This window comes from Agelaius phoeniceus, chromosome 6, assembly GCF_051311805.1.
Source record: "Agelaius phoeniceus isolate bAgePho1 chromosome 6, bAgePho1.hap1, whole genome shotgun sequence".
Taxonomy (NCBI): domain Eukaryota; kingdom Metazoa; phylum Chordata; class Aves; order Passeriformes; family Icteridae; genus Agelaius; species Agelaius phoeniceus.
Window position 1 is genome coordinate 53,879,605 of NC_135270.1, and position 27,628 is coordinate 53,907,232.

Genomic DNA, 27,628 nt, shown 5'->3' on the forward strand with positions numbered 1-27,628 from the left:
TTCACAGTCAGTTTCCTACCAGACTCATGTGTCAGCAGGTCATAAAAAGTTTCAAGTCTCCTTTTCTTTTTCTGGCATTCTGGAAGAAGTTGTACTAACAATGAGCCACTGCTTGACAGCTCTGAATCCCAAGCTGTTGGGATACAGTGTGACTTCCAACATATTGCTTCCAGCCCCCACCACCCACGGGGAATGGCCTGGCAAGGGGAGAAGCACAGCCTGTTGGGAGGAGCCTTCCACAAAGAGATCCCTTATTCCCTGCACTCATCACAAAGGCAGCACCCACATCAGGCAATGCCAAGCAGCCAGTTCAGCTTCTGGCAGGTCAGGAAGTCAGAGGAGTGGTGGTAACTTCACACATTTTGTGAGCTGCATGGCCCAAATCAAAGGCTGCAGGACAAAAGCTACCACAGCCAGAAACAATGGAGGTTTTTTTTCACCTTGAACTGCAGCTACAAACCCCTGCAGGAAGGCTAACCCTAGGGGGCTGGAGGAGGAAGAAAAAAATTAAACGCCACCAACTGCTGTCATTGGATCTGGCTTTGCTCCAAGGTCTGTTGGAGCTGAGATTGATTAGGATATATAGTATCCTGGAAACAGTCAGTACCTTCAGCTGATTATAAAGCCATTTTAATTGTCTTGCCACCGCCATGGCAACCATACCCCTAACTACAGCTTCCAGGTGAGGAGATGGGCTGTTGGAGGACAGTCGGTGCCTGTAGACCACATCTGATGATGATGCAGTGATTCAGACAGATAAAACCTTGCTCCAACACCAGAAGAGACCAAATTCAGAGAAGGAAATTAAGCCAGTACTGTAATACATAGTAGCTCATTATGGTAGCCAACATTTAGCATAAAAATTTAAATGGACATTTGTATTATAGTGGGAGGCCTCTTGTTACAGCAATCTTTGCAGATCTTATCCCACCAGCAACCCCTGCAGTGTAGCACACCCACGTTGGGGTAGACAGGGCCACATTCCCTGCACAGCAGCAAGGAATGAAGATGTGTGGCCTCAGAAACATATCAGGGAGTGAAGCTTGAGGAAGGGGAAAGCATATAAGGGAGGATGGGAAAAGCATGTAAGCAGGAGCTCTGCAGCCAAGGAACAGCAGGTGTTTTAATAAAAAGTAACTTCTTCTTCTAGTAAGTTTTTTGCTGTTTAATATCAGAATGCTTTATGTGATCCTTTATTATTTCTCCAGCCTGAAGCCCAAAGAGCCCTGGCACCTGAAGCCTCTTTGATTCCCATGCTCAGTGCAAGTTAATACACCTCAGCTCCCCTGCTTCAAAGAGAGCCCCAGCATGACCAGATTCTCTGACCCAAACACCCTTGTACCAGGTGAGAATTGATCCCTTTAGCTGCTGCCTGATGTGTGTGAGAGCTGAGCCTGTCATTGGCCAGCTGGTTTATGCCTGTTTGGATTGAAGAGCTGTGCTGCCTCGGTTTTCCTTCGTGATATGGAGCCATGCAACCTTATGTATTATGAGGTGTTTCACAAAAACAGCTTTTAAAATAATCAAATATCTGCAAATGAATTGGAAACTCTTCTTTCCCCTGTCTCTGCAAGGACATTACTCAGTCAAATGCATCCAGAAAATTGAAGGACTGAGAATTTTCAATCAGGACTGGAGTGATTAATTGTCTCAGAGCACTCACGTGCTGACATGCACAGTGAACAACAAGGTGTGACATCTCTCAATTCACAACGAGAGGTGTGTCCAGCAGGGACAGCCATCCACAAAGGGGGGAGTGGTGGGAGAAGAAAGGTCAAATTTCCAACATTAAATTCACAAGGTTAATAATGCCTTAGCATCATGCATATTCATCTGACTCCTTCACTTCAGCTGAGCCAGCTGTCCCTGCTTCTGACATTTCCCTACAACAGAGGCGAAAGAAATTGGTTCCTTTTAATCTATGGCAGAAAAGGTTTATGGTAAGAGATGCATATTGTATAGATGCTGTGTAGATGGGCAGTTGCCTCTGCACTGATTTATCAAGGCATGTGGAAACAGCAGGACACAAGCCATGAAGAAGCAAGGTGAGAGCTGCATTGGAAAATGGACATACCTGTGTGCAAGTGCTGCTGCAGACATCCAGCTCTGGAAATTGCATGTCCAGCCTGTGTGTCTTTGGCCATAAAACAAGTCAGATTTTGGCTAAGGCTCAAGGCAGGGCACCTCCTATGCAGCAGTGCTAGCACATGGGGGCTTGCACAGATCCTTTTCCCAAGATCCCAGAGGTGGGCACATGCATGGCCTCAGCATGGGCACTTCTCACCAAGTGTCTTGGCCATGGGTTTTCATCTGGATTTGGTGTGCAGGATGAGTGTCCTTCCCACACCTCCCAGTTGTATCTGGATCTGAAAATGGAACCCCCATCGCTTGGAGCCAGTAATTATTTCCATGAGATTAATTTAACAAAGGCACCTATCCAATACTTGTGGTCTCCTGGCATAACTAATCATGAAATTAAATTCAGTCTGTGTAGTTCCAATCAGTTACACAGGAATAACACTGGTTGACTGGCACTTACCCTGTTCATCATCAAGAGAGCCTTTGCCATACAGCCTACTTTAGAAACTGCAGTGGGCTTCAGAAACTACCAGTATGGGACTTTCAGGAGCCCACACAGAAGATATCCAACCCATATCCTCTGCTTTCCCAACTGGGGTCTGATCAATTTGCCCATGGAGCAAAGTGAATTTCCCACTTGAGACCTCAAGGGTTGGAAATAAAACACCAAAGTTGTCTTGGAAAGCACCAGGCAGATGTTAGTTGCTTCTGAATGTTTACTCTAGCTGCCACAGACACATCTTGAGCCCTACAACACTCACTGTGGGAGGCAACAGAAGGCAGAATGTCCCAGTGCCCACCAGGCTGGGTGCAGCCTCTGAGGCTTATCTGCCACTCAAGACTAAACAGATCCTGTGGTGGAGACAGAAACTTGCTCTTCTTTGGGGCCACAAAACCAAAATAAATTGTTTCCACAAAGCTCAAAATAGCTTTAAACCATTGTTTTCCTTGACAGTAGTCACTGCCTGTCTCTGTTCTCCACCTTGCCTTTTGCAGCTCATGGTGAAGCAGCTTGGGAAAGTGCACAGGCAGGAACTTGCTCATGGGGAGTAGAAGTGAAAGCAGGGGAAAAGTCCCTTGGAGGGATTGCACTCTCCCCACTGACCTCCCTGCAAGATTCTGGTGCCCTTAGATACGGGTGGCAGAAGCAGTAGCAGCAGTTTCTCTGGAGAACAGTGGAACAGCTTGTCCAGCCCCAGGTCTGGATCTTGCCCTGTCCCACCCAGCACTGCACTGCACAAGGGGTATTTCTGATGGGATACTCCCTGATAGGGTACACATGCACCCTACTATCTCCCTGGGGTGACAAGGACACCTCCTATTTTAAGATTTCCTGCAACCCCAATGTTACTGGGGAGTTGGTTTTAGTCTCCACAGGATAAATCTCCCCTTGCAGCTGTTCTGTCCTCAGGCAGGAATAACTCAGGAATCTAGGAATAAAACTGTCAGAAATAATTGGTCTGCCCACTGCCATGTGGGGTTCATTCTCAGAACACTGAGGTATACAGTGAAGCATGTATATACATTGAATATATAGGATTAAACCAATAGCTATGTTTTAGATACACTTGCAAAAAGTGTGTGCAAAAAGCACAAAGTGCATAAAAGCTCACTGTTCAAGAGCAGCTTCCAAAGAGAGTCTACAACTGGTTCTTGGGTGGCTGTTGGGTTGGAATCCATACCCATAACCCCAGCACTGGAAAAATTCCAGTAGATACACTCTCTGTGTAGAGTGTACATATATCTATATATACATCCTTTGGAAGGAGCTGCTTTCACTCCCAAATAGGTTTCCTGGGCACGGGCACAGATCCTTCTCATCCACCATTCTGGGTGCATGAAGAGCTGACTGCAGCTGTGCCACCACTGTCCCGCTGCCCTAATGGAATCACCTTCCACCACTGCCCACAGAAACAGGCGAGACTTCCCTTAAATCAGCAGCAGGTGACATTTTCACCCCCTCCAGCCAAGGATGAATGACCCTGAAATGCAGGCTGAGCTCCTTGTTTCCTGACAGCCCAATGTTAGACAGAGAGGGGAGATTGAAGCCGAGGTTACACACTGCTTCCTCCTCACCTGCAGCTGTGTCTCCCCTGGATGCTCCATGCACCCTGTGCCATCCATGCATGCTGGCATTCATTTTGCAGGACCTCCCACAAAACAAATGCTGGAAGGTCTCCCCTGGCTGACACCCATCTCCCTTTCAGTGTTCCCGTGCTCCATCGTGCTCTTGTGTGCTTGTGCTGGAAGCACCAGTCTCGGGAAAAAGGCACTAAAGGAAAGGCCTGTTCCAGCAGCCGTGGTGCATGTCCCTCCTTTGAGCCTGGCAAAGAGGGGACCCCAGGGGCTGCTCATCTGCAGGCTGAAGCCACAGCTCCCATTGCTGGCTGGGCAGAGGGAGGGAGGCAGATCTGCACCCCCCTTGCATCCCTCGGTTGCATCAGCCGAGTTTGAGCTGCTTCCCGGGGGGATGCCCAGCACTGGGGAGGACCGTGCTCCTTTGTACATCCACATTCCTCCACCACTGCTCCCCAGGCTAATGCCATAGTGTGACTTTTGCCACTGCGTGTGTTTTTGCCTCTATCACCAGCATCACCAATACATGCAGAGGTACAGATGCCTCTTGGCAGCCTGTCTGCAGTGAGCCCCTGGCAGGCGGGAGCCCCTTACCACAGCCCTGGCACAGACTGCCTGCCAGCCCCAGCTCCGCAGCCTCTCGGGACAAGAGCGGTCCCTGCCACGGGTCGGGGATGCAGATGGGAAACTCACTTCGGTGTGGAGCACCCGCCCCCCGCAAAAAAATAATCCCTCCAAAAAGAACCCCAAAAAGTTTGTGCTTTCCGCATTCGGCGTTTTCTCATCAAGGACTGCTGCAGGGCGGGCTCTGGACACCCGTGAGCAAAGCAAGGGGAGAGGGGGAACTGCTCCGGGGGAGTGACCCCTCCGGGCCCTCCGTCCCGCGCCTGGCGCGCCGTGTGACCCCGGCACCGTGCGGGGGTCGGGGCTGGGTGAGGCCGTGCGGTCCCACACGTGTCCGCGGACAGCGTCCCCTCCCCGCGGGGCGGCCGGGCCGGGCCGGGCCGTGCCTGCGTGCCGCCCCGCCGGCGCTGCCGGGGGAGTGGTTTCCCCGCGCTGGCGGCGGCGGGGCCGGTCTGCGGGCGGGGAGGTGCCGCGGCGGCGGTGCCAGCGCCCGGCCCGGGAGGATGCGGACGCGCTGACGGAGCTGCCGGCTCCCCTCTGCCGCCGTGCATGGGCGGCGGGCGGCTGCCGCCTGCCTCGCCTCGCCTGCCGCGCCGGTGAGCCGGGCAGGGGTCTCCGCCGGGCCCGGGGGGTGCGGAGAGGGGGAGAGCGGCCACCTGTGAGTGCCCCGCTCGCAGCCCCGCCGCGGCCGGGAGCGGCTCCCCGGGACCCGGGCAGCGCGCCCGTGGCGGAGCCGGCGACCGGAGCTGGGCGTAGGGGCGGCGGGTCGGGTGTGTGCGGGTCCGTGCCGGGCGGGTCCGTGCTCGGCGAGTCGGGTCGGTGCCGTGCGGGTCGGTGCGGTGCAGGTCGGGTCGGTGCCGTGCGGGTCGGGTGTGTGCAGGTCTGTGTGGTGCGGGTCGGGTCGGGTCGGGTCGGGTCGGGTCGGTACCGTACGGATCAATGCGGTGCAGGTCTGTGCGGTGCGGATCAGTGCCGTGCGAGTCAGTGCGGTGCAGGTGGGGTCGGGTCGGGTCGGTGCCGTGCGGGGCGGGTGTGTGCAGGTCGGTGTGGTGCGGTGCGGTGCCGTGCGGGTCGGTACCGTGCGGGTCGGTGCAGTGCAGGTCGGGTCTGTGCGGGGCACGGGAGCCCCGAGCGCGGTGCCGCGGCTCGGAGCGCTGCGGGGCCGTGCGGGGCGGGTCAGCAGCGGGGAGCGCGGAGCGGGGAGAAGCGCTCCAGTCCCACGGGCGGCCGCGGGGTAACGGGGAGAGAGGGAGAGGCGGAACGCGCGCCTCTGCCGCGGCTTGTTTCTCCACATGCTTGTTTGTTCGAGTAAAGGGTGTTACGGAGAATTCACTGAGAAAAAGGATTCTCGTTTACAAAAACACCACCCAACTCGTTCGGCAGTCGAAAGGGCTGTGTGAAGGAATCCTGATGAATGAGCACAGCGCTGAGGGAGTTGTTGGTTTGTGGGCTGCGATCGCCTCAGCTATTTGTTTATGCCTTTTTTTTTTTTTCCAAGACAACTTTTGAGACGAGGAAGCGACTAACAAAGCACAAGTTTAAGACTATGCTTTTGCTTGCAGCTGAGCTGAAGTGAACACTGAAATCCTGCGTTTCCCATCAGGTAGCAAATAGCACACATACGATTACTTTTAGAGAATGAAAGAACCTACTTTGCTCTGTAAATGAGGACTATGTTTCACTCAGAGCAACGGGTGAGAGTATTTTCCATCTGCCAAATGAACATACCACAGAAATTTTCTTTTCATCTGGGACAGAGCCGTGTTTGTGCATCTCTGAATATGGCTACAGTCGTGGAGGGCAGTTGGGTTAGCCTGGACGTAGCATTAACCCCTCCATTAATGTAGCATTAACCACAATAAGCAATGCACAGAGAGAAATTTGTTTCCATTAGTCTTTTCCTGACTGAGATCTTTACTGCAGTTGTACAGTCAGTACAGCAATGAAGCGCTTCAGGCTGTGGGTTCACATCTTACTGAAGGATCCAGGGTTGGTGTTCACACCTGCCCTGCAGCCTGCCTGGCTCACAGCACAATGCCTCCTTATGAGGAGCCTGTGAAGGAAGGTGAAGCAGGGAAATTCTGCCTACGCACAACTAGGTTCAAGCCAGTGTTTTCCTTCTCTTAGTTTTAATGAGCAACAAATTTTTTGCCCAGAAAAGAATCCAGCTCGCAGCTCAGGATTTGGATAATTAATACGCCATTTAAAAAACATGTTTGCAGAGTCAACATTATGATTACAAAGAGAAAACAAGCAAACAGGGAATAACTTGACCTGGTTTTGTCACTTTCCCATTCTAGCCTGACAATTTGTCAATCAGGTGGAATTTCCTCCAATGTCTTTGGTACACTGCTTTAGAAGAAATAATATGCAAATATAGTTACTACTTTCCCTCCCTTCTCACAATGATCTCTTTGTATTAAGCAACAGGCTTTTGCATAGATCAGGTACCAACCCCAGAGTGTCACAGGCTCTCTCATTTCTGAAATTATGCCCCTGTGTTTGAGCCTATTTAACCATTTCTATTTAGGAGAAGTTGGTCAGAGAAGCCTTGATCCTATGCCATTCAAGGCAGGAAGAGCTCTGCCAGGACTCCAAGGAGACCAGTATCTGCCTCAGACACAGCCCTTCCTTTTGCTTCTTAAACATGCACATTCTTTGGAAAATTCTGTGAAATAATCAATTTCATGAATTTTCAGTCTTCAAGGGAAGGCTTTATTGCAAACCCCAGAAAAGCTGCCAACCAATAACATCCAGCTAGAATGAAGTAGACTGATTGATACCAACAGGTCCTTAAAATCTCATCTCAGTCTTTGTCCCTCTTTGATTGCAATTCTTCAGGATCTGGGACCACCCCTCCTTCATGGTCTGGGGAGAGCATGACCAGATGCCAGTGCTGGAAGAAGCTGTGGTCCAGCAGGACAATCCCCTTCTCTCATCAGTGTGCATTGACTGATCCCACAGTGTTCTACCCCCTAGTGCCCATGTCCCCATAGGACCAGGAGAAAATAGTCAAGTCCAGCTCCTCCATTGAGACCACTGCAGCTTGTGTAAGATGTAGCCTGAATTTTCAGCCAAGTTCAGTCTCTGACATGCACACACATAAACTGCCTCTGTGCAAATACTTAGTAGAACTCTAGATTCAGAAGGTGAATGTTAATTGGTTGGCAGGAAGACTCACAGTCTTGTTAATGCATATCTGCTTTCAGTGTTAATGACTCATTAAAAAAAGCCACGCTGATTTTTTGGTTTTTAGTGATTTCTTTATTTTTAGATGTGTGTTGTCCTCACCCTCCATCTTCCCCATTCTTACTGTAGTAGGACATAGTGTTCTCATATCCTCCATCTTGGGCTAGGGCAGCTTCCCATGCTTGGAAATTCAATTGAGGTGATGGAGTTTTAATTTGTGGACAAAACCAGCTGCATCTCTGGTGTTAGGTTGTGATATCGTGACACCTGTGGTTGTGCTGGTAATTGCCAAGAAGGAATATTAATAGCCACTTAATTGTCTTTGTTCTCTTAGGAGTCTCTGGTGGGTTTTTGTTTGCTTGTTTTTATAAAATCTTACCACTTTTTCTTTGTTTGCCTTACCTAAATGCTCAATATTATATCAGGTTATAACACTGATAGCGCTGTATTCTAATTTTCCCAAAGCTACCAGGAAATAACTAATTTGTCTCTTAAGTAAATACTTTTCTATCTGACTGCACCTAACCTCTTACCCTACTGTGTTGCCTAGAAATGAGCCCAGTGATAGACTATCCAGAGTATTCTTTCATGGTGCCAAAAAGACATCAAACATTTTGCAACCCATTTCCCATGACATTTCCATCTGAGAATCATGTACTCTATGTTGATGCTCTAAGATGTTTTTCCCCCACTCCCTTGCTTGGATTCAGAACTATCCAAAAATACCTAGGGGAATGGTAGAAAGAAGCACAGGAAGCCAATTTTAATCTGTCACTGATTCCCATGGGTGCTGCAAGGTGAGGGACAACTGTGGCGTGAAATATTAGGGATGAGAGAATCTTCATCTTCCAGAGCAGATCCCAGAAACAAAACCATTTCCTTCTAAAAGCCTTTAGTAAGGATTAGTCTGAGTTAAAATGAACAATATAGTTATTTGTAATGTGCTGGCTTTGTAAGGTTGTGGGAAATTAAAGCCTATGCAAAGTCATGCTGCTCAATACAGGTGTTTCTGATCCCAAAAGCAAGTTCTCAGATGAGAGTATTTGCACAGCAAGTAACAGAAGAGATACCTCTAAAACATTTAACAGCTTGTTGAGGCTTATCTCTAATTTTGATGGGGTGTTTTCCTAATGAGCTCCTCTCACATCAATTAGCTGCCGAATCTGATGTTAAAAAAATAAATCCAAACTTTCTCTTGGCACACAGTTCCATGAGGGCTCTGTGGAGATTTCCACGATGTCGAGGTCTACCAGCAGTCAGAGGAGCTGGCTTAGTCATTCTTCCCATCTGCTCTACCTCTTCCTCCCTCCGCTGCTCTACACATGCTTCCTGGCTGGCTGCTCCCAATCCCCAGCTCCGAGCATCCTGTCTGGCTGCCCCCCACCCCTCCTGCCATACCTATCCCCTGTGGCATCTTCCATGAGGAAGCTCAGGTAGTTCAGTGCTGAGATCAAAGAGATGAAATAAATGAGCTGCTTTAAAGCAGCCAGGGGAAAAGAAAAAACAAAAGGAAGAATCCACCAAGGAAGCACCCATAGCCAGCAGCATAGCAAAAATAATTTGAAAAAAAATTAGAGTTGAATCATCCCCAAATCATGAGTTTGCTTTAAAAATTGTGATAGTTAAACACAGGAACATTTTAGTTCTTTCTACTTCTTCTTTGACCATTTATGAATCTAGTTTTTATGCCAAGAGGGCCAGCAGAAGCTTGGGCAGCTACAGCAAGCTGGAAGTTGAGGTTTGTGTGTAGCCATGGCGCTCCAGGATCCAGGGATGTCAGAAGAACAGTGGCTCCCCAAAGGCTCATTGTGCAACACCAGGAGGCGAGGAGGCTGAGTTAGAGTCATCTGCCAGCACTGGCCCTTTGCAAGCCTGTGTTTTTAGTGTTGGGAGTCCACAGATGAGTGTCTGAGAAATTCCCGAGGGTGATCCTTACCCCAGTAGTTTCTTTGGAGCAGGAACGGTAAAAACTGCCGCTCACCACAAAGTTAGTGGTGAGAGGCAGCACGGTCTGGAAATAGCAGCCTCCTACCCCTTTTCTCTCTCCCAAACTACGTGCTGTGTCTCATGCTGAAATGCATCAGCTCCTCCACTTCGAGAGCCGTTTCATCTCGCTGCTTCCTGAGAGAGATCGACATCTTCTGCGGAGCACACGCTGCCGGGGAGAGGAAGGCAGCTTTGGCCTGCGGAGAGCAGAACTCAAGTACTGCGTGGGTGGCCGAAGACAAGAGCTTCTGAAACGAGGGAACAGAACAGATCTCTAATCTCCAGACTCTGACACATATCGCACTTCTCTCAGTTGCTTAGGAAAGAGATTTGCATCCAAAAAGAAGTGGGAGGTTTAAATAGGAGTTCATACATTTATCTTCTGCGGTCCATGCGGTGATTTACATTTTGCTAGTCCCATGGAATCCACAACACTTCATGAAGTGCATTCATTATAAACGTGCAACCAGGGGAAGGAAAGACTCTGTCCAAGTTCCTACCTGCAGTATCCAAAAGCTGAGGTGAGGTGCAGGCAGGGAAACAAGGCTGTGGGGTGTCACTGATGTAAGTGCTTGTTTTGGGTTGTACCGAGATGCTGAAGTCACTGTCCCACTCTGGTTGAGCACTGGGCATGGTCCTGCCTGTGGATGGCCCAGGCCACCTGGGTCGTTCTCAGCTATAGTTCCATCCTCCTAGGACTAACAAAAGACTGAGATATGGAGGAATTGGATCTACAGAAGCAGCTGGCCATGGAAAATGTGAACTGGCATTCCTTGCAAGGACGTGCACCTTCTTGTACCATGTGAGCAGCCCATGGCTTCATCCACCACAGCTGCAGCTCTGTCATGGAGTGCCCACTCCTCCACATTGGCTGAACTGGCAGCCTGCTCTGCTGCAGCAGAGTGGCCTGAATAAGGCACCCTTTCTTCTTCTGGGTGGAAAAACCTCCTTTGACCTGTTTGTTTATTGGGACTTGCTGAGCAGGGTTTCCTGTGACCCATTGAAATTTTCCACTCTGCAGAATGCAAGCAGCAGAGCATTGCTTCTCCCACCTCTCGCCATTCTTACGCACTGCCTGTCCCGATTCTCCTTGTAATCAATAGCAGGGGTTTCTTTTTGTAGCACACACAAAGGCTTGAGTCCTTGAATGAAGACAAGTTTGCATTTGTCAGGGGCTATGGTGGGGTGAGGCGGGAGGTGGGGTGGCTGCTAAAGGCTGAGCTCCTGGTTTGTTTGTGGCATGTCTGAATCAGTGGGAGCTGTGTTTGTGCTGTGATTGCACCCAGAGCTCTGTCCTAGTGCACCTTGGGGGTGTCCATCCAGCACAATTTAAGTACAGGGCTGGAAAAGCCCTTGGGATTGACCCATTGAAATAAGGAGGGGAGGGCTCCTGTTTCTGCCATGCCAGAAAAATGATAGATTTGCAAGTGGAGTTGAAGGCCAATTTCTGCCTCATATCTACGCTTTGTTAGAAGGTGCACCTTCAATGTGGTATTGTTAGGCTGTTATCATAATATTTCCATGAGCGCTCGGTGGGAAATGATTACTTTGGGAAGCCTGAGAAGGGAAGAGGGTGTCCTGCAGTCCCTGCTAATCTAGCAGCAGCCCTGGCATCCTGAGGTCAGGTCTCACTTTGCCACCCAGTTGTCTCCAGCAGTGGGGCAGCTGAGGGAGAAGGGGTAATGTTCCAGAGTAGGAGGAATCTCTAAATAGAAGTGCCCTGATTTTGGAGGTGCTGCTGCCTGTGGGAGAAAAGTTTGGGGCTTGGAGCCTCTGAGACATGCTCCTTTATCAAGTGGGCTGCTAGGATTGCAGCCTGTGGCCCAGTTCCTGTTTCTGTTTTAAAGCACACTTGCTTTAAAAACATCTACTTTGCAATTCACAGTGGATTTATCCCAAGGAGAGGACTCTGCTGCTGTGCCTGGTGGAGTCCTCTGCACCCATGGAGAGCAGACTCAGGAGAAACAGCCAGGCTGGGCTTCCCATACACTGCAGCTGACCAGAGCTGCTGCCAATATCCCACATCTGCTCTCCCATGGGTGGTGAGACCACCCCACTGGGACAGGCTGTAGAAGTTCCAAAAATGCAGTTTGTTCCAGATGCTTTCCAGAGACAAGAGAGAAGCCCAGAGAGCACCTTTTCAGTGCTGGGCTTGTGACCCATGCCACCAGCACAGGTAGAGATTCATCCCCTTGTGTGAGCTGAGGGCCCTGGCTCTGGGCAGAGAGGCACCACTGAAGCATTCTTTTGTCTCACTGGTGAAAAACTTGGAACATCTCAGGACTTCCTTGCTTGATGCTATGGCTCCTAAAGAGGCAAGACATGAGCAGCTCATTGGAGTAATACCTAAATTAATTGCTCTTTGCTGGGAGGTATAGCCAGGCTCTGCAAGCCCAGATGAGGGGTGGCCAAGGCAGTACCACTGGTCTTGGAGACTTGGGACTTGACTCAGTTCCTCTTAATGACAGCACAGCTGTGTGGGTGCTCCTGCAGCCAGAGAAGATGTTGGTTATCAACTTGAGGCAAAGGAGGGCAAGTTATTCTGGCAGCAGAAGATGGGTGGGTTGGAAGAGGGTGCATTGAGCAAATGGGCTCCAGGCTGGAAAGCAGCAAAGGTGGGTAGAAGTATGGGACAAGAAAAGATAACCAGAGAAAGGCTTTTCTTGGGTAATTTCCAGATGGTTTCCTTTGCAGTAAAAGCCCTTTGCAAGGTCTCAGTAGCTGTGCCTTGTTTCTAAAAGATTAGGCAGTATCACAGAAGGAAGGGGTTTAGTTTATGTTTGTCAGCCACAGAAGGTAATCACATCTATTAGGCAGGTGAAGTGAGTATTTTTTCTTCAGAGAATAAATGCATTCTGGTGGTTCTGTACTGGAACTGGAAACGCTGAACTCTACAACAGTCTTGACTGGGAAGAAGATTTTCTGGTTTTAAGTATGGCTGTGATACTGGGAGAAGGGACATTTTCCATGCTGTGGTCCTGAAGTGAACTTTTTTTTAATTACAGGTTTCAAGTAGCTGAGCAGCAGGGGCTGACATCCCCTGTCCAGCACTGCATGCACCATAGGACAGAGTTGCCCAAAACACCAGAGAGGGGATTGGGCTTGAGTCAGTTAAATCCAGAAGTCCTTTGCTGAGACTGGAAAGCAATGGATGTGGGTTTAATTAATTCAGTACTGCATGGGTCCTTGTATACCACTAACCAGTCATCTGAAGATAACTCTGAATAGAAAGTGGCCTGGCTTGGATTCCAAACAGTGACCATGTGGTGCCTGGTTCCTTATCTCCTACACCCTTTTGTCTCTCACTGGAAATGTAATAATTACTCTGTGTAATAATTGTTCTTATTACATTCAGTCTTTTTTGAAGGAGACATTGAAGATAGACAAATTCAAGTTGAATTTTCATAGGTTTAATAGCAGCAGCTTTGTAATGGGTAGTGGGATAAAAATCTTCCCAGAGCATTGGATAGCATGGTATCAGATGCTCCCTTGTTTTTATGAGACAAACATTGAGTGTAGTCACAAATTTTTAAGGGACAAAACATTATCCTCCCTGATGTTGGTTTGGTCATTGGTTAGGAAGGAGAATTGCCAGACAAGAATTAAACCTTCTGGATTGAATCCTGGGGATAGAGAAGTGATTTCCTGCTTCCCTAATTTTCAATAAGCATGGCCTGTGGCACGAGAAGAAACTCCAGAATGCAATACACAATTTTCCCTCTGTCACTGTTTTTGAATAAAATCAGTGTGCAGTTAATCCAGTGTAATAAATCTTGGTAGGAAGGCTTCCAGAGCAGGTAGATTTGTTTAATCATTTGGGCTGGAATCCAAACCACTGGAGGATATAAAATATATATACTAGTGCCATTCACTTCACTGAAAACACCATTTTCCCATCCAAGGAAATAGCTGTGGCTGGCATGAATATATATTTGGAAAGCTGTAGAGCTAAACAAATTTCTCAGAAAATCATCTCTGGCCTAGATACTGACTATATTTACGCACTGTAACTCCTGAGGCTCATCAGCTAAGGCTTTCTGACAGAGAAGTCATCAGAAATCAGTGATTCACTCTTTGAAATGGTGGGATCCTCACTCCTGCTCAGTAGGCTCCCTGTCTTGATACCAGTCAACATATTACCTTCAAATTGGAGTAGATATTTAAAAAAATCACTCCCCCTGTGACTTCCAAAAGAACTGTGCGGTAATGCAATGTTAATGGATCCTTCTTTGAGCATATGTTGTCTTCTTTGTGTATTGATCAGTAGAACTGTCTCTCACTGAGCAAACTGATCCTGCCAAATAAGGGAATACATTTTTTATTTTCCAATTTTCCAACTATCCATACAATTTCTGTATGGGAGGATTTCAGAGTGTCCCAGTTTCAGCAGTTTTTGTGTAACTCAGACTAAGGAATAAGGTTTAGCATCACAAAGAGTCGGATTGTGAGGTGTTTCAGTTAGCTTTAGGTGCCTTTGGTACATTACTTGCCTCAGTAATTCACAAGGTGCTCTATGAAGATCAAATCCCACCTTGCACAGAAAATGGTACAGACCTTCACAGTGGGGCTTTCTGCAGCAAGCTTTCAGCAGAACTCTTTCACACCAGTGCCTGCCAGCCTTGTCCCTCTGGTCACCAGCTCTGACTCTGCTCTGTTGTCTCTTCCAGGCACTTCTAGGGTTTGACTGAGTCTGCACCACACTCCCTCAGCAGTGCAGGTGCCTGCAGCAAGGACAGTTTTTGGAAGTGACACCGTGGATGTGATTGAAGGTAACGTGCTCTCTTCTCTCACTGCCCTGTACTTGCTGCTTATCCTCCACAGAGCCTCCTGCTCTGGCTGGCATCCCCTTTGCTGCCTGTCCTGGCTGGGGAGGGAGAGCAGGATCAGGCCTCAGTTCATTGCATGTCTGAGAATCCCCCAGACTGATCCCTGCTTCAGGTAACAGCTCTCCCTAACCATGTCTCAGCTTGTCCCAGAAAATGTGTTTGTGCCCCTGTCCTTAAGGAAATACTTCCTTGCATCACATGACCTGCCTATTTTCCATGAGTGCTGCACATTTTTGAGTCCTGAACATGGTCTGCATTCAGATACTGTTTTTTCCCCATGAATTTCACAGGTCAGTTTTGCCCTCTGTTCAAAACCTAAAATAAAAGTGTGTGCATTGTTTCTGAGGCCTTTCCCATGGGAGGTGGTTTACCACTTGTCAGGCTAAATATTGCTCTGTATGTTACTGACCTTGTTAGTGCCATCACAGGCAGGAGAAAGTGATCTGTGCTTTTGCTCCATGCCCCTGGAAGAAGATCAGCATAGTGTGGTCCTGGGACTGTAGCACTTTAGGACTGCATTTAAGATGATCTTCTCTAAATGTAGTTTTGTCACAGAAATGCAAGAACAGATTTCACTTCCCCCTCCCTTCCCCACTGGTATATTTATGCTTAATTAAAACTAGGGGAAGTAATGTATCTCTTAATTCACTGACACAAGAATTTTAAGGTTCAGAGCAGATGACTCATCCACCAGAACAGAATTTATCCTTTGTTTGTAAATGCTATTTATTGCCTTGTTTTGCATCACTATGGCTACTGTATGTCATTGGTGATACCAGCATCTACCATACATAAAATGAATGCAAGACTGAATTGAAGAGCTGTGGTTCTTATAATTGTTTGAATCAGCCATTTTTCTGTTGCATGTCAGTCAGTACATCTCACGTAAAAGCAACGCTAAAAGTGGCTTAATATTTTCCATCAACACTGGCTGAAAAGCAAAAAATTGTCCCGTGCATAAATGTTATCACAGTTTGAAAAGCCCTAAGCAGCATCACCAAGCCTGTTGCTAAGTTTATATGGCTTTATAAACAACTCAGTGATGTCCTACAGGTGATTTTGAAGTTTCAGTGAACTGATTTGCAGTGACATTCTCAATTATTTTACATCTAGTTACGTTTCCTGTTAAAGAGCTAGTTAAGCTCGTTAGAAACATGACTGCTTTCACAGCCCATATAGATCCTTCTGCTTTCCTTCACTGTTTCAAAGTGAAGACTGGGAATAATTAATCTATTCCAGTTAAAGCCTAATTATTTTGGCAATTGCATGGCCCCATGTTCTATTCTGAAACACATCAAGTACAATCACTTCTGCTGTCCTATTCAATCAAAGCCTTAAGTTGCACAGATTTTCTGAAATGGCCTGGGCTTCAACAGCTTGGGAGCTGATTCACTGAGGCATCTGCTGTAACACTGGCAGGACTGTCACCATTTTTCTAGCCCAAATCATTTGTCTTTGTCATTTACAAATAATCTGCAGGGTATAATGTGGTCTTAGGGAAGCACGGAGCCCATTATTGCTCAATAATAGAATTTCGTGAGGTCTTAACATCTTTGAGCTCATATGACACATTGACAGTGCATGTGTGGATGTATAGCTCGAATTTCCCATGGAATGAGGACAGAGAAGTATTTAAACATTTGCAATGTATTGAATGGCTGCTAAAATAAACCAGCCAGCTCTGAGTGATGGCAGGAGTCTGCTGCTGGCTAGCAGGGACCAACCCCCAGGACACACAGCAGTGGGCATGGCTTTTCTGGGGTTGCCAAGACTAAGACTTCATAAATACTGACCCCACGCAAAGCCTCCAAGATTATTTCCATCTAGACACACACTTTCTCATTTCCTTTTCCCTGCAATCCAGGACAGCAGGGCTTAGGGTGCCGAACCCCAAAAACGGTGCCAAGAGAAAGCTGTTCATCTTGGGCATGCTCAGAGTGGTGGGCCCAGTGCTCCTCCAGGCTCACAGCTGGCTCTGGCTACCACAGGGTGTGAAAGCCCTGCAGAGCAGCTCTTCCCAAAGAGCTGGGCTGGGAGAGCTTGGTCCTGCTATTGCCTAGTGTGGTCATTTCCAGAGGAGCAGCAGGAGAGGTGAAAAGGCCCCTCTGGGAGCAAGGAAGAGACTGGGGCCAGAGTGGGGAAAAAAGGCAAGGATGGAATGATCACTGGGGTGATCAGAGGGAGGGTGATACCGGAGGAAGTGCTACTTTCCTTTTGGTCCAGGGGCATATCTCTGTTGAGTGCTGTCTAAGGTGGCAGGAGCAGCTGTGAGCAGGGCCCACAGTTATCACTGCTGGGAGAGGTCTCCCATTTCCAGGTTGCTGCTCCCTCAGTGCTGTTGTCCATAGGTGCTCAATGGTATGGCCTGCTGGATGCTCCAGGTATAAAAGCATGTGTCCAGAAAACCTATATATTGTACTGATGGGGTGTTTGTGCTGTCCCTGGGGAGTGGTACAGGTCCAAGCAAGGGCTGGGAGCTCAAAACCCTCTTCCTAGCAGGCAGAATCTGTCCCTCTTTTACTGTGCCATGGTTCTGGGAGGATTCAGGCTGTGTAAGTTGCAGGGTGCTCGGATCCAGAGTTTGGTTCAGCCTTTTGCTGGGTTTCAGAGCCTGGTTGTACTTTCCTGTTTCATGCATGCACCAGGAAGTGTGTGAATTAATTCAGTGTTGGTTGGGTCCAAGGCTGACCCTTCTGGGCTTTTCCCTATGTTGATGAATGTCTATAGACTTGGGTCCTGGTCCACAGCTGAGCTCATGTGTCCCACAGTTCTGCCATGCTTTTTCTTAAATGTGATGCAGTGGGAGTGAAAGTCTCTGCACTATCATGCTGCTCCGTGCTTCAGCTAATTAAAGTCATTGTGAAGGGTCTTGTAGTAATTGCAGATATTGTAAAATTTAGTTCTGTCCAGTAATTGGTAATGTAAGCCTGAAACAAGTTACCCTTAAGATGTTGTAGTTGGCATTTCTCAGAAGGTGCAGCAGTTACAAAGAAGGCTTTTGTGTGTGCAGCAGGACCAGAATTAATGGCAGCATTTAGTCGTGCCTGAAGGAGTGTTTGCTGTGGCAGGTGGCAGGGCAGCCTGATGGATGGTGCCTACATTGTGTGTGCTGCAGGAGGCTCCAGCAGCCACCAACTGCACTACCTGATGAATGCCAGCTAAAGAGAGTGAAAACCCCATGCCAAATCTCTCCAGGGCTGATGTATTAACATTTAAAATGAACATAGCCCCTTCAGCTCAGAGCGGCTCTGTTTGCCCCTACACACTTAATATGCATTCTGGAGATTTCAGGCATCCTCAGATATTTCAGTGGAATGCTGTATTTATAAATGGCAAATGGAGGAAAATCCCAACGTGCAGCTGCCCAGGCATGGGCTGGATTGAGCTCTGCAGCGAGGGCTGTGATGGCTCTGGCTCTGCTCAGGCTCTGGCTCTGCCTCTGCCTCTGCCTCTGCCTCTGCTCTGGCTCTGCCTCTGCCTCTGCCTCTGCCTCTGCCTCTGCTCTGGCTCTGGCTCTGCTCTGCCTCTGCTCTGGCTCTGGCTCTGGCTCTAGCTCTGCTCTGGCTCTGCTCTGCCTCTGCTCTGGCTCTGGCTCTGGCTCTGGCTCTGCTCTGGCTCTGCTCAGGCTCTGGCTCTGGCTCTGGCTCTGGCTCTGCTCTGGCTCTGGCTCTGCTCTGCCTCTGCTCTGGCTCTGCTCAGGCTCTGCTCTGGCTCTGCTCAGGCTCTGCTCTGCCTCTGCTCTGGCTCTGGCTCTGGCTCTGGCTCTGGCTCTGGCTCTGCTCTGGCTCTGCTCTGGCTCTGCTCAGGCTCTGGCTCAGGCTCTGGCTCTGGCTCTGGCTCTGGCTCTGCTCTGGCTCTGGCTCTGCTCTGGCTCTGCTCTGGCTCTGCTCAGGCTCTGCTCTGGCTCTGCTCAGGCTCTGCTCTGCCTCTGCTCTGGCTCTGGCTCTGGCTCTGGCTCTGGCTCTGGCTCTGCTCTGGCTCTGCTCTGGCTCTGCTCAGGCTCTGGCTCTGGCTCTGGCTCTGGCTCTGGCTCTGGCTCTGCTCTGGCTCTGGCTCTGGCTCTGGCTCTGGCTCTGGCTCTGGCTCTGGCTCTGCTCTGGCTCTGTTCTGGCTCTGGCTCTGCTCTGGAATGCTGCCATGCCCAGCAGAACCAGGCCAGCTCCATGGCCAGCACCGCTGCCTGTGGTGCCAGGTGGCACAGAGTGATGCTCAATGAGCACATAGGCACCTTAGGTTCCTAAGTCCCTGATTTAAATGAGATTTAGGTGCCACACAGTCCCAGATGCATTTGGAAGTCCCACTCGACACCTCTCCAAACACTCAGGCGAGTAAAGACTGCTGAAAATCTGGTTCTTAGACACCAATACAGCTGGTGTGTCTGGAATTAACAGCTTAAAAAGAAGTGCTGGCTCATGACTAAATGGAAGAGACATCTGGAAGAGCAAATATTGAAGACATTACAAAGAATCAGAATAAGAATTTAATTCAAGGCTGATATTTCTACCAGTTACTTTTTTTGGTCGACAGATGCAATTTCTGAGCTCATATATCAGTAATAAACCGATTGCTGATAACACTGGAGGACTCCAGTTTCCAACTGATGCCTCTGGAACTCTGTGGGGGTCCTCTCTGCTGTTCCAGGGACAGCTGGGGTTGATGCCCTGCTCAGCATCACAACATGCAGCAGTTGCAGTTAGCTTGGAGGCCAAGGAAATTTTTTTTTGGACAGCCCAGGAAGGACAGTGTAACACAATTATTTTATCCAATATAAAAAGCCAATAATTTTTGTTAAATGAGTTGTGGGGCCAAAGCTCAGAGCTGAGGTGTCCCATTCTCTTTTACTATTCCCAGCATGACAGAGGTGATGAACACCCGCGAGCCGGTGATGGAGGAATTCGCGCTCGGCCAGACTCCTGAGGAGGAAGGAGGCCCTTCAAGCCAGGTAACTTCAGCAGAACTGAGAAGTGTCCTGAGTTGTTTGTCAAAAGCCATTTAATGCAGCCAATAACTGTCCTTAGAGTAGGTTTTGAATTGCAGAGTACTGCTGCCAGAAGAACAAGCCCTGCAATACGTGTTTGATCCTACACAGGTTCTATTATTACAAGTTAAGAGTTGGGCTGAAGTGTTTAGTGGGCTGCCAGGTCTGCAGGGCACAGTGGCAGCAATGCCCAGATCCTGCAGGGATGCAGGCACAGAGGCTGTTTGTCACCAGGAGTTCAGATCTGAGCAACTACTGTGCGATGGAGGCATCCAGCCAGTACTGTGCCAAGCTTTTACACAGCCACCCTTGAAATGAACTGAGTTGCTTTAGGCTCAGAGGGAGCTCCCTTTTTAGAGCAGAGACCATTTGAAATGATTGGCTAATTCACAGAAATGGCTGTGGCATCACAGCAGCACCACTGGTCAGGGCCATTTGCTGGCAGGTGCAGGAGCATTTTGTGTGCCCAGGCAGTTCCACACTCCCACTCAAGCACCCACCCGTGCTGTTCATTGCAGCAGGAGGGATCACGATGTCCCAAGCCCCCCTTGTGGCAGCCCCCACATCACAGTTTGTGCTCTGTGCTTGTGCTCATGACTCTGTGTCACTACCAGGGACCAACCACATAATGTGTCCTGGTGGACCTGAGCTGCCTCTCAACACAATGTGTAATGTTGGAAGCAGACTCAGAGGGCTACTCCAGGAGCAGCTTCTTGCAGGTGAAAATCTGGAATTTGGAAGCCAGGGAAGTCAGACCAGAAATTTGCAAATTCCTTTTGAATCACTTGTTCATGTGGTGAAAGGCTTTGTGCATTTAAAGAGCACATGGGCTTTGCTGTGCCTCAGAGGCTGCACAGGATGGATGCTGCTCACTCAAGGAGCACATTTTCAATACTCTTTTTCTTCTTCTTCACCAAGTTCCAGGTTTTCAGTGTTGTATTAGTGTATGCTACCCAAACTCTGCCCCAGCCCTGACTTCACCTGTGTATGCAGGGCTGTTCTATGGTGTCTCTGATCATATGCCCCAGAGTTTTCCCCCAGCTCCTTTACCTTTCCCCTCTGGGAGAAGGTGTTACCACCCACATTTTAGTGACAGCCACCTGAGGCAAAAAAAAAAAAAAATCAAGAAGAAATGAGATGTAGCACAAACTCAGTGACTCAGTGGGAGAACTAGGTTCCTTCCAGCAACTTCCAAGCACTCTGTCCAGGAGACTGGTCCTTCTCTTCCTGCAGTCTCCTGCCCACTCATCACACGCTCCAGCTTCTGCAGAAAAACACAGCAAGGCCCAACAGGCAGCTCTGCTTCCTGCCAGTCCTGACTCATTCCTGGAGGGACATGGTAAATACTGGGCTCTGGTGGAAAAAAAATTATGTGGTTGATGTGAGAAAAGACCATATGAGAATGACACAAACAAAAATAGCCACAGCTGAGGCCACACAGGTGCCTTTCCTAAATTTTCTTGCAGCTGTAATAATCATTTCTCAGGCCATTTTTAGATCTTTCCGTGTCATTTCCTAAGGCTTCAGAAAGCAGATGAAAAAGGAGAATTTTTGTTGTATTGCATCGCCCATCCAGGGGCTGCCAGCAGGTTTGGGGATGGGGTGGCTCTCATGCAGCCTCTGCCACCCCAGCAGGCTGCACAATAACTGGGGAAGAGGTCACTGTCCCCTGCCTGTGCAGCCACGGGAGGAAATGCAGCGATTTGCTCACAGTTTTATGGCTATTTTCTGCCAGCTGAGCCGTGAGGCTGAGGGAGCTGGGCTCCACTGTGGGTCTGCAGAGGAGGGCACTGCTGCTCAGCAGGTCTGTGAACCTGTCCTGCCCAAGGAGACCTTGTCTCATATTTGGTTTCCAGTCAAGACAGCTGCCATGGAAATGTCTTTCCAAATTATGAACAGCTCAGGAGAAGCCTGTGTCATGGGAAGTTGGGCAGCTCTTTTCTGATGGGCAGCATAAGCAGCATTGCTTGGTCAGGATGAGTTATAAACTGTGGGTGCAGCTCAGGGTGGCAGCAGAAATGTTTGCCTTCAGTGATTCATGTGGTCTAATTCTACTGAATGCACTTTCTCACAAAAAAAAAAAATTCCTAATTGTGTCTCATTACATTAATATGCAACGTTTCTCACCTTAGTATAGATAGCAGAGACCCTGGTTCAGTGGTGAACATGCTGCAGATGTGTGGGGAGGTTCCCACCAGCCCAGAGCAAACCTGTGGCAGCCTCTGAAGTTAAACTGGGATCATTCTTGCTCTCAAGTCCTGGTTCAGTTCCTTCACATGCACCTTGATTTTATTGTTAGAAATGAAATACAATGAAATAAAATAAAAATAAAACTCAGCTAGCATGGAGAGATTTGTAGCTTGTTAGTTCAGATATATGGAAGTTGGAGGATCCAGGAGAAAAGGTTTCAGTGAAGCAACAGCAGAGTTTCTTATGGTAATGTCCTGGAGGAGCTGGAATGATTTTTCCTCCAAAAAATCCCTAAAACAATCCACCAGAAACAAAACTATTCAAAACAAAGTACCCTGAGAGATTTAAGTGATCCAGCTATGTTGAAAACAGGAAAGCACTTTTATGTGTTACAATATCCTTCACTAAAAAGCTCTAGTTCAGCTTCAAGCTTTAACCACTGTGGAGTGTTTGATCTGCAGCTTCAATGTGACAAATGAAAATAAATAGCTGGCACAGTCCTCTGTGTAAAGATGTTCTCTGGGGCTACCTGTTTTGCATGAATGCATCATAGAATAGTGTTCCACATTGCAGAAAATAGCTCTGCATCATGATGGCTTCTTAATAAACTGTCACTGCAAGAAAACGTGAATATGGTATCAGAGCAAAAGGACAGCAGCCAGAAGGGCTGCAGCAGCCATTTAGCTCAGCCTTACAGCAATGACCTTGGTGTCCCAAAACCCCACCAGAACTGAAACACAAGTGTTAGGCAGCATAACAAATTTTCTCTCCCAAGTCTCCATTTTCACTGTTCATGTCAGATCACACGAGTTCAGGCAATCATCTCCTCAACACACTGGCAAGCAAAGTGGGTTCTTTGCTTAAGAAAGGACAGCACATGCAGGGGGGAGTGTGCTGAGACTTGCAGCCTCTCTGCACTGTGCTTGGCCAGCAAGGAGCTGGGTTCAGCTGGTTTTGAAATCCTCCCTGTGCAGGGCTGTTGATCTGCACCAGCTGGAAGAGGATTTTTTAATGGACATGTGAGCGCGTGTCAAATGTAGAAAGGACGTACTCTGCTTGCTCTGAATATACATCCCTGCACAAAGCTTTGATGGGCATCCCCCAAATGTCTCCCCAGGCCTTCCCAGACTCCCGTGAGAAGTACCCCAAGCTGTCCAAAAGGCTGCCTTCCATCGTGGTGGAGCCCACCGAGTCCGGGGAGGTGGAGAGCGGGGAGCTGCGCTGGCCTCCTGAGGACCTCAAGTCAGCGGAGGACAAAGGTCTTCATGGTGACCAAAGAGCCTGTGTCCAGCAGCAGCAGCAGCAGATGGATCTGGAAGGTCTGAATGAGTAATTTTCATCCTTGTTCCCCATAGGAGAGTAGCTGTTTCAGACAGTGCTGTGCCCTGAAGTTAACAATGAGACAAACACTTGAAGGTGCCCAGAAAACATCTGCGCTGGAAGAGTCCTGTGGACTGAAAATTTTGTTGTAGATTTTGATCAGTGGTGTTTTCGTCTGCATCAGTCACTCACTTGGCCAACAGGCAGCCAGTGCACTGCACAGGTCACTCTGGGGAGCAGTAATCCTGGTCAGTAGCCTGTATCTATCCCTGTCTCCTACCCCAGAAGTGAAATGTTTGATAGTTGCACGTTTTCAAAGCATCCTGGTGTCCCAGGAGTGTGTCAGTGCAGCAGGAACTCACAAATATGTGCCCCTGGCTGGTAGTGTCACTGTGGGGTAAATACAGGTAAAGGTAAGACTTGTATAAGTGTAGCTTGCACAGGAAGTGCTCCAGTGAGAAACTGGCCTATTTATTTCCTTTTTTTTAATCTCAGTGCTGTCCTTTTCTCTTGTAGAGTGACCTGGTTTCCATTTCAGTGCACCAGCATTTGCCACCCAAACCCCCAGACACAGCAGCCAGGACAGGGTGCAAGATGCACCTTCCCTTCCCTTCAAAGGGGTGATGACAAAAGGTCTTGAAGTGTAAAATCACCTGCTATTGCAGTTGGCATTTCTGGGTGGTGACAACCACAGGGTTTGATCATTCACGAGTAAATATGAGCCAAATCTATTTCCTGACTTTCAGGTTATATATTGTGGTTTCTCTGTTGGTTCTGTGCCTTGATTTAGACTCATTATGTCTTCAGGCCTGACAACTTAATCAGATTTCCAAGACTGGGTGCTCTTCCCATGACAGTGGCTGTCCACAGGGGTCACCTCATCTCACTAATATCTTACCTGAGGTCTCAAGTTCCATGTAAAGTCAGACTGTGATGCACTCAGAATTCCTCACTCCAGGTTTAACTACTGGTTTGCAAGCACAGAAGATTTCTTGTATCAGGTCTGATCACCCTAACAGATTACCTGCCAGGTAGAGCAGGTAATCAAACAAGGCTGCACCTATATGGGGAAATAAGTGCTGATGAGCTGTTTCTTTGCAGATACTTTAGCACACCCAGCTCAAGATGTGGAAGACAGTACAGATAATCTGGAAAGCAGAACTGAAGAGAATGAGTAGGAACTCCATGGCCTCAGAAGTGAAACTTCATTGTGAATGTTGTTGGAAAGCTAACACACTCTGAAGACATGTCAAAGTAATCTGTATTTAAATCTGCAAGGGTTTTATTTAGTTAGTACCTGGTAAGAAGCATCTGGGCTTTAGAACTGTTCTTCTAACATTTTGATTTTCAGGCTGGGATTCATATTATTTGTTTAATTTCCCCTTGGGAAACAATGGCATGTGTTAGGAAATACAAGGCTGTCAAGGAAAAGATGCTCCTAATTTTAATTAGTGCATTTCATTGGTTTTATCTTTTTCAAGAAAGGCTGCTTTCAGGTGTCAACATCAGGAGACAAAGGGGTTGCGTTTCTACAGGAGGAATGTCTTAAATCTAAAACCTTTCTTTTTTAGCCATTTCAAACTAGCACTGTGATATTACGGACAATAGATGTAATATAACGTCACCAGTTGATTTTGTAACTTTTGTATAGAGATGCAAGGGCAAGGTTTGCCTCCGGGCTGCCGCCCTGGGGCAGCCCAGAGCAGTTCTCTCCCTTTGGCTAACCTGTGCATATTTGGATGAACCAGCCTTTCCTTAGCTGCCTTTTCAGCAAGGCTGATGCCTTTTGGAAGCGCTTTCTCGCTGTACCTTAACTGGTGGATGAGCTGGTCGCTGGTGTTTGTGGCTGAGGCTGTCTGTGGTGGGCTTGGTGAGGTGGATTGTGTGTCCATTCGCTCTTCAGGCCAGGCCCAGCTGTGGTGTGGTGTGCACTTCTCACCCTTAACATGGTGAGATGGCTCCTGCTTCCCCCAGGGCTGGCTTTGTCCCACCTCTTTATCAGAGATTGTTGTGACATTACTCCTTTGGTATGTTTGGTGTAGGTGCAGGGGCACAGCTACTCCTCCCTTGCCCTGAGCAGGGTGGTGGTAGGGGGTAGGTGGCAGGAGCTCCACAGCACATCCCAAACCTGTGTTCTGTTTTGCCTGGCTCCAGGTTTCCCCTGAGCCACCTGCAGTAGGAGGGGTGTGGTGGAAGGACAAATACCTGCCTCCCTCCTGGTCAGGTTGGCACTGCTGGCACATGTGCCAAGGGGTGCCCTCCTCACCTGCAGCAAGGCCCCCTTGCTTTGGTGGCACTGTCACCTCCTGGAGCCCTGAGCTCATGGTGGGACAAGCTGTCTCTGGACACCTCTGCCCTCCGGTGGATTTTCCTTGGGAATTTGGGGGTCATTTTGACAGGAGTGAATCCGTTCCTGCTCAGGGACCTCCCAGAGACTCCCTCCACTGTCCCAGGAGAAGCACCAGTCTCAGCCCAGAACACGACCTGTTGGATGGGCTGGTGGGGGTGGATACTGCCTGTACTCAGAGAGGTTTGACTGTCAGTGATGAGTGTCCTGGAAGCTGCAAAGATGGCTTTTTCCATCTTGCAGGGCTGGATGGGGTCTGTACTTCCAATTAATGTTGCATCCAGAAGAAGCTGCTTGCTGTAGGTGGAGTGAAATAATAGGATTTCTTCCAGCATTAACTCCTAAGTTGACTTCCAAGTGCTTTCTTTTCTCCAGTAATAATTTTCGCTAACAACAACTTTTAATTGTGTGATGGTTGATAAAATTTACTGGCCAGATGTATGAATAAGTTTTTACCTTCTTAGCAACCAAATTTAATATATTTACTTACAAAGAATTCTGTGCAATGAATGTTTATTACAAAGGAAAGAGACTATTTTACTTCAAAGCAACATTAATTTATGTACAAAACTATAGCTCATTATTTGGGGTGTTTGGGATCTAGGACCCTTTTTATAAGCAGTGTAGTACAGTATAATGTGATACTTAAGTTAAACTTTGCTCTCTCAATCTATATAACAATCTGTTTTGCCTTCTTGATGTAGACTTTCTTGCCTACACTGTTAGAATTACTTTGTTGGGTGAGTGGGATTCTGGTCAGAGCACCAAATTTCACCAGACTAACTGAAGGTTTCAAGAGCACTTCCTAAATCTGGCTGCTGTCTCCCTGTCAACCCCCTCACTGGTGACAGTTTTCTGGTAAAGCCAATGAAGCCAGCAAAGCTGGAGCTCCGTGTTGGCCCAGGAGCAGTGAGGGGAGGGGTCCCCAGCTCAGACCCACCGTGGCAGGGGGAGAGCTGTGCTGGTGAGGCAGCCAGGCTGATGGGAGGTGCTCTTTAAATGCTGCTTTTGCATCGACTGTCAAGAAGTTTTACAAAGCTCTGGGGAGAAAACAACAGCAGTGACGACATATTTTTAGCTGTGTGATTTCCTTCCAATCTGCATCTGCCCAGCTCTGTGAGGAATGACGTTAGATGTATCACTTAATTTGCTTTTTGCTTTATAAAAGGAAAACCAGTTGTTTGAAACACTTCCCCCAATTTTCTGTGCTCTCTATCTGCTTTCAGACGCTCCCTCCCTTCCTGCTCTGGATGGCCCTTATCCTATTTCCACCTGAGGTCAATGGCACTTCCCTAAATATGTTTCCCAAAGAAACAACTAAATTCTACATACACCCTGAAAAAACGCCACACAGGCACCAGAACTTTTTTTCATCCTTGTACTTAAAGCTGCAGCTGGTATAGAAATCCCAGATTTCCTTCTTCCAGCCTAATTACTCCTCTCTTTCCTTTCCCCTCTTTTGTGCTGCTCCCCTGAAGTATTTTACCTGAAGCAAATGGTTGCTTCAAAATAAAGCTTTCTCCTAAAGCTGTGTGGCCTCAGTTTAAGAACCGTGCAAAGCCAAACTCCTCCTCCCATTTTTATTTTTCTGACCATGGGCCAGAGGTCCTAAAACAGGAAAGCATGATAGAGAGAAAATTGTTTTATACAAACAAACCCTATTTATTCAACTTGCAGGTCTATGAATGTCCACTTACTTTGTCTGTGTGCAAGTGTTGTCTCTCTAATAAACTCAATAGTTGTTTTGTATTTTTTTCTGGATTAAAAGCTTTGTAGAAACTAAAAAGAAAAAAAAAGACATTCAGTCATATTTTTCTAGTCTAGCTTGTAGAATATTTAATGTAGTGCAGAAAGGAAGTTTTATGGAGTAAGACATTGTTGAACTTTGCTCTATTTCAGTTCTTTCTAATTTTGTAAAATGCCACCTGTACATAATACTCGACTAATGTATGTCCTGTAGATGTATTTCACCATTTAGCCTATTAAATGCCTATACTGAACTGATTGGAAGAA

At 48.0% G+C, this 27,628-nt stretch overlaps 1 protein-coding gene across 1 annotated transcript; it reads left to right on the plus strand.

The window, feature by feature from the left end:
* Positions 1 to 5,184: 5,184 nt before the first annotated feature.
* LBHD2 (LBH domain containing 2) lies at positions 5,185 to 27,628 on the plus strand. The gene is made up of 5 exons (XM_054634823.2): positions 5,185 to 5,375; positions 14,622 to 14,723; positions 19,632 to 19,722; positions 23,066 to 23,267; positions 24,370 to 27,628. Exons 3-5 carry the CDS (start codon positions 19,633 to 19,635, stop codon positions 24,444 to 24,446), a joined length of 369 nt encoding a protein of 122 aa, XP_054490798.2. The 5' UTR covers positions 5,185 to 5,375; positions 14,622 to 14,723; position 19,632; the 3' UTR covers positions 24,447 to 27,628.

Bases quoted from the DNA above. Each gene is read 5' to 3' on its own strand.
- LBHD2 (XM_054634823.2), top strand. From the start codon at position 19,633: ATGACAGAGGTGATGAACACCCGCGAGCCGGTGATGGAGGAATTCGCG. The intron at 19,723-23,065 runs GTAACTTCAGCA...ATGTCTCCCCAG, and splicing joins AAGGAGGCCCTTCAAGCCAG to GCCTTCCCAGACTCCCGTGA. The intron at 23,268-24,369 runs GTCTGAATGAGT...GTTTCTTTGCAG, and splicing joins GCAGCAGATGGATCTGGAAG to ATACTTTAGCACACCCAGCT.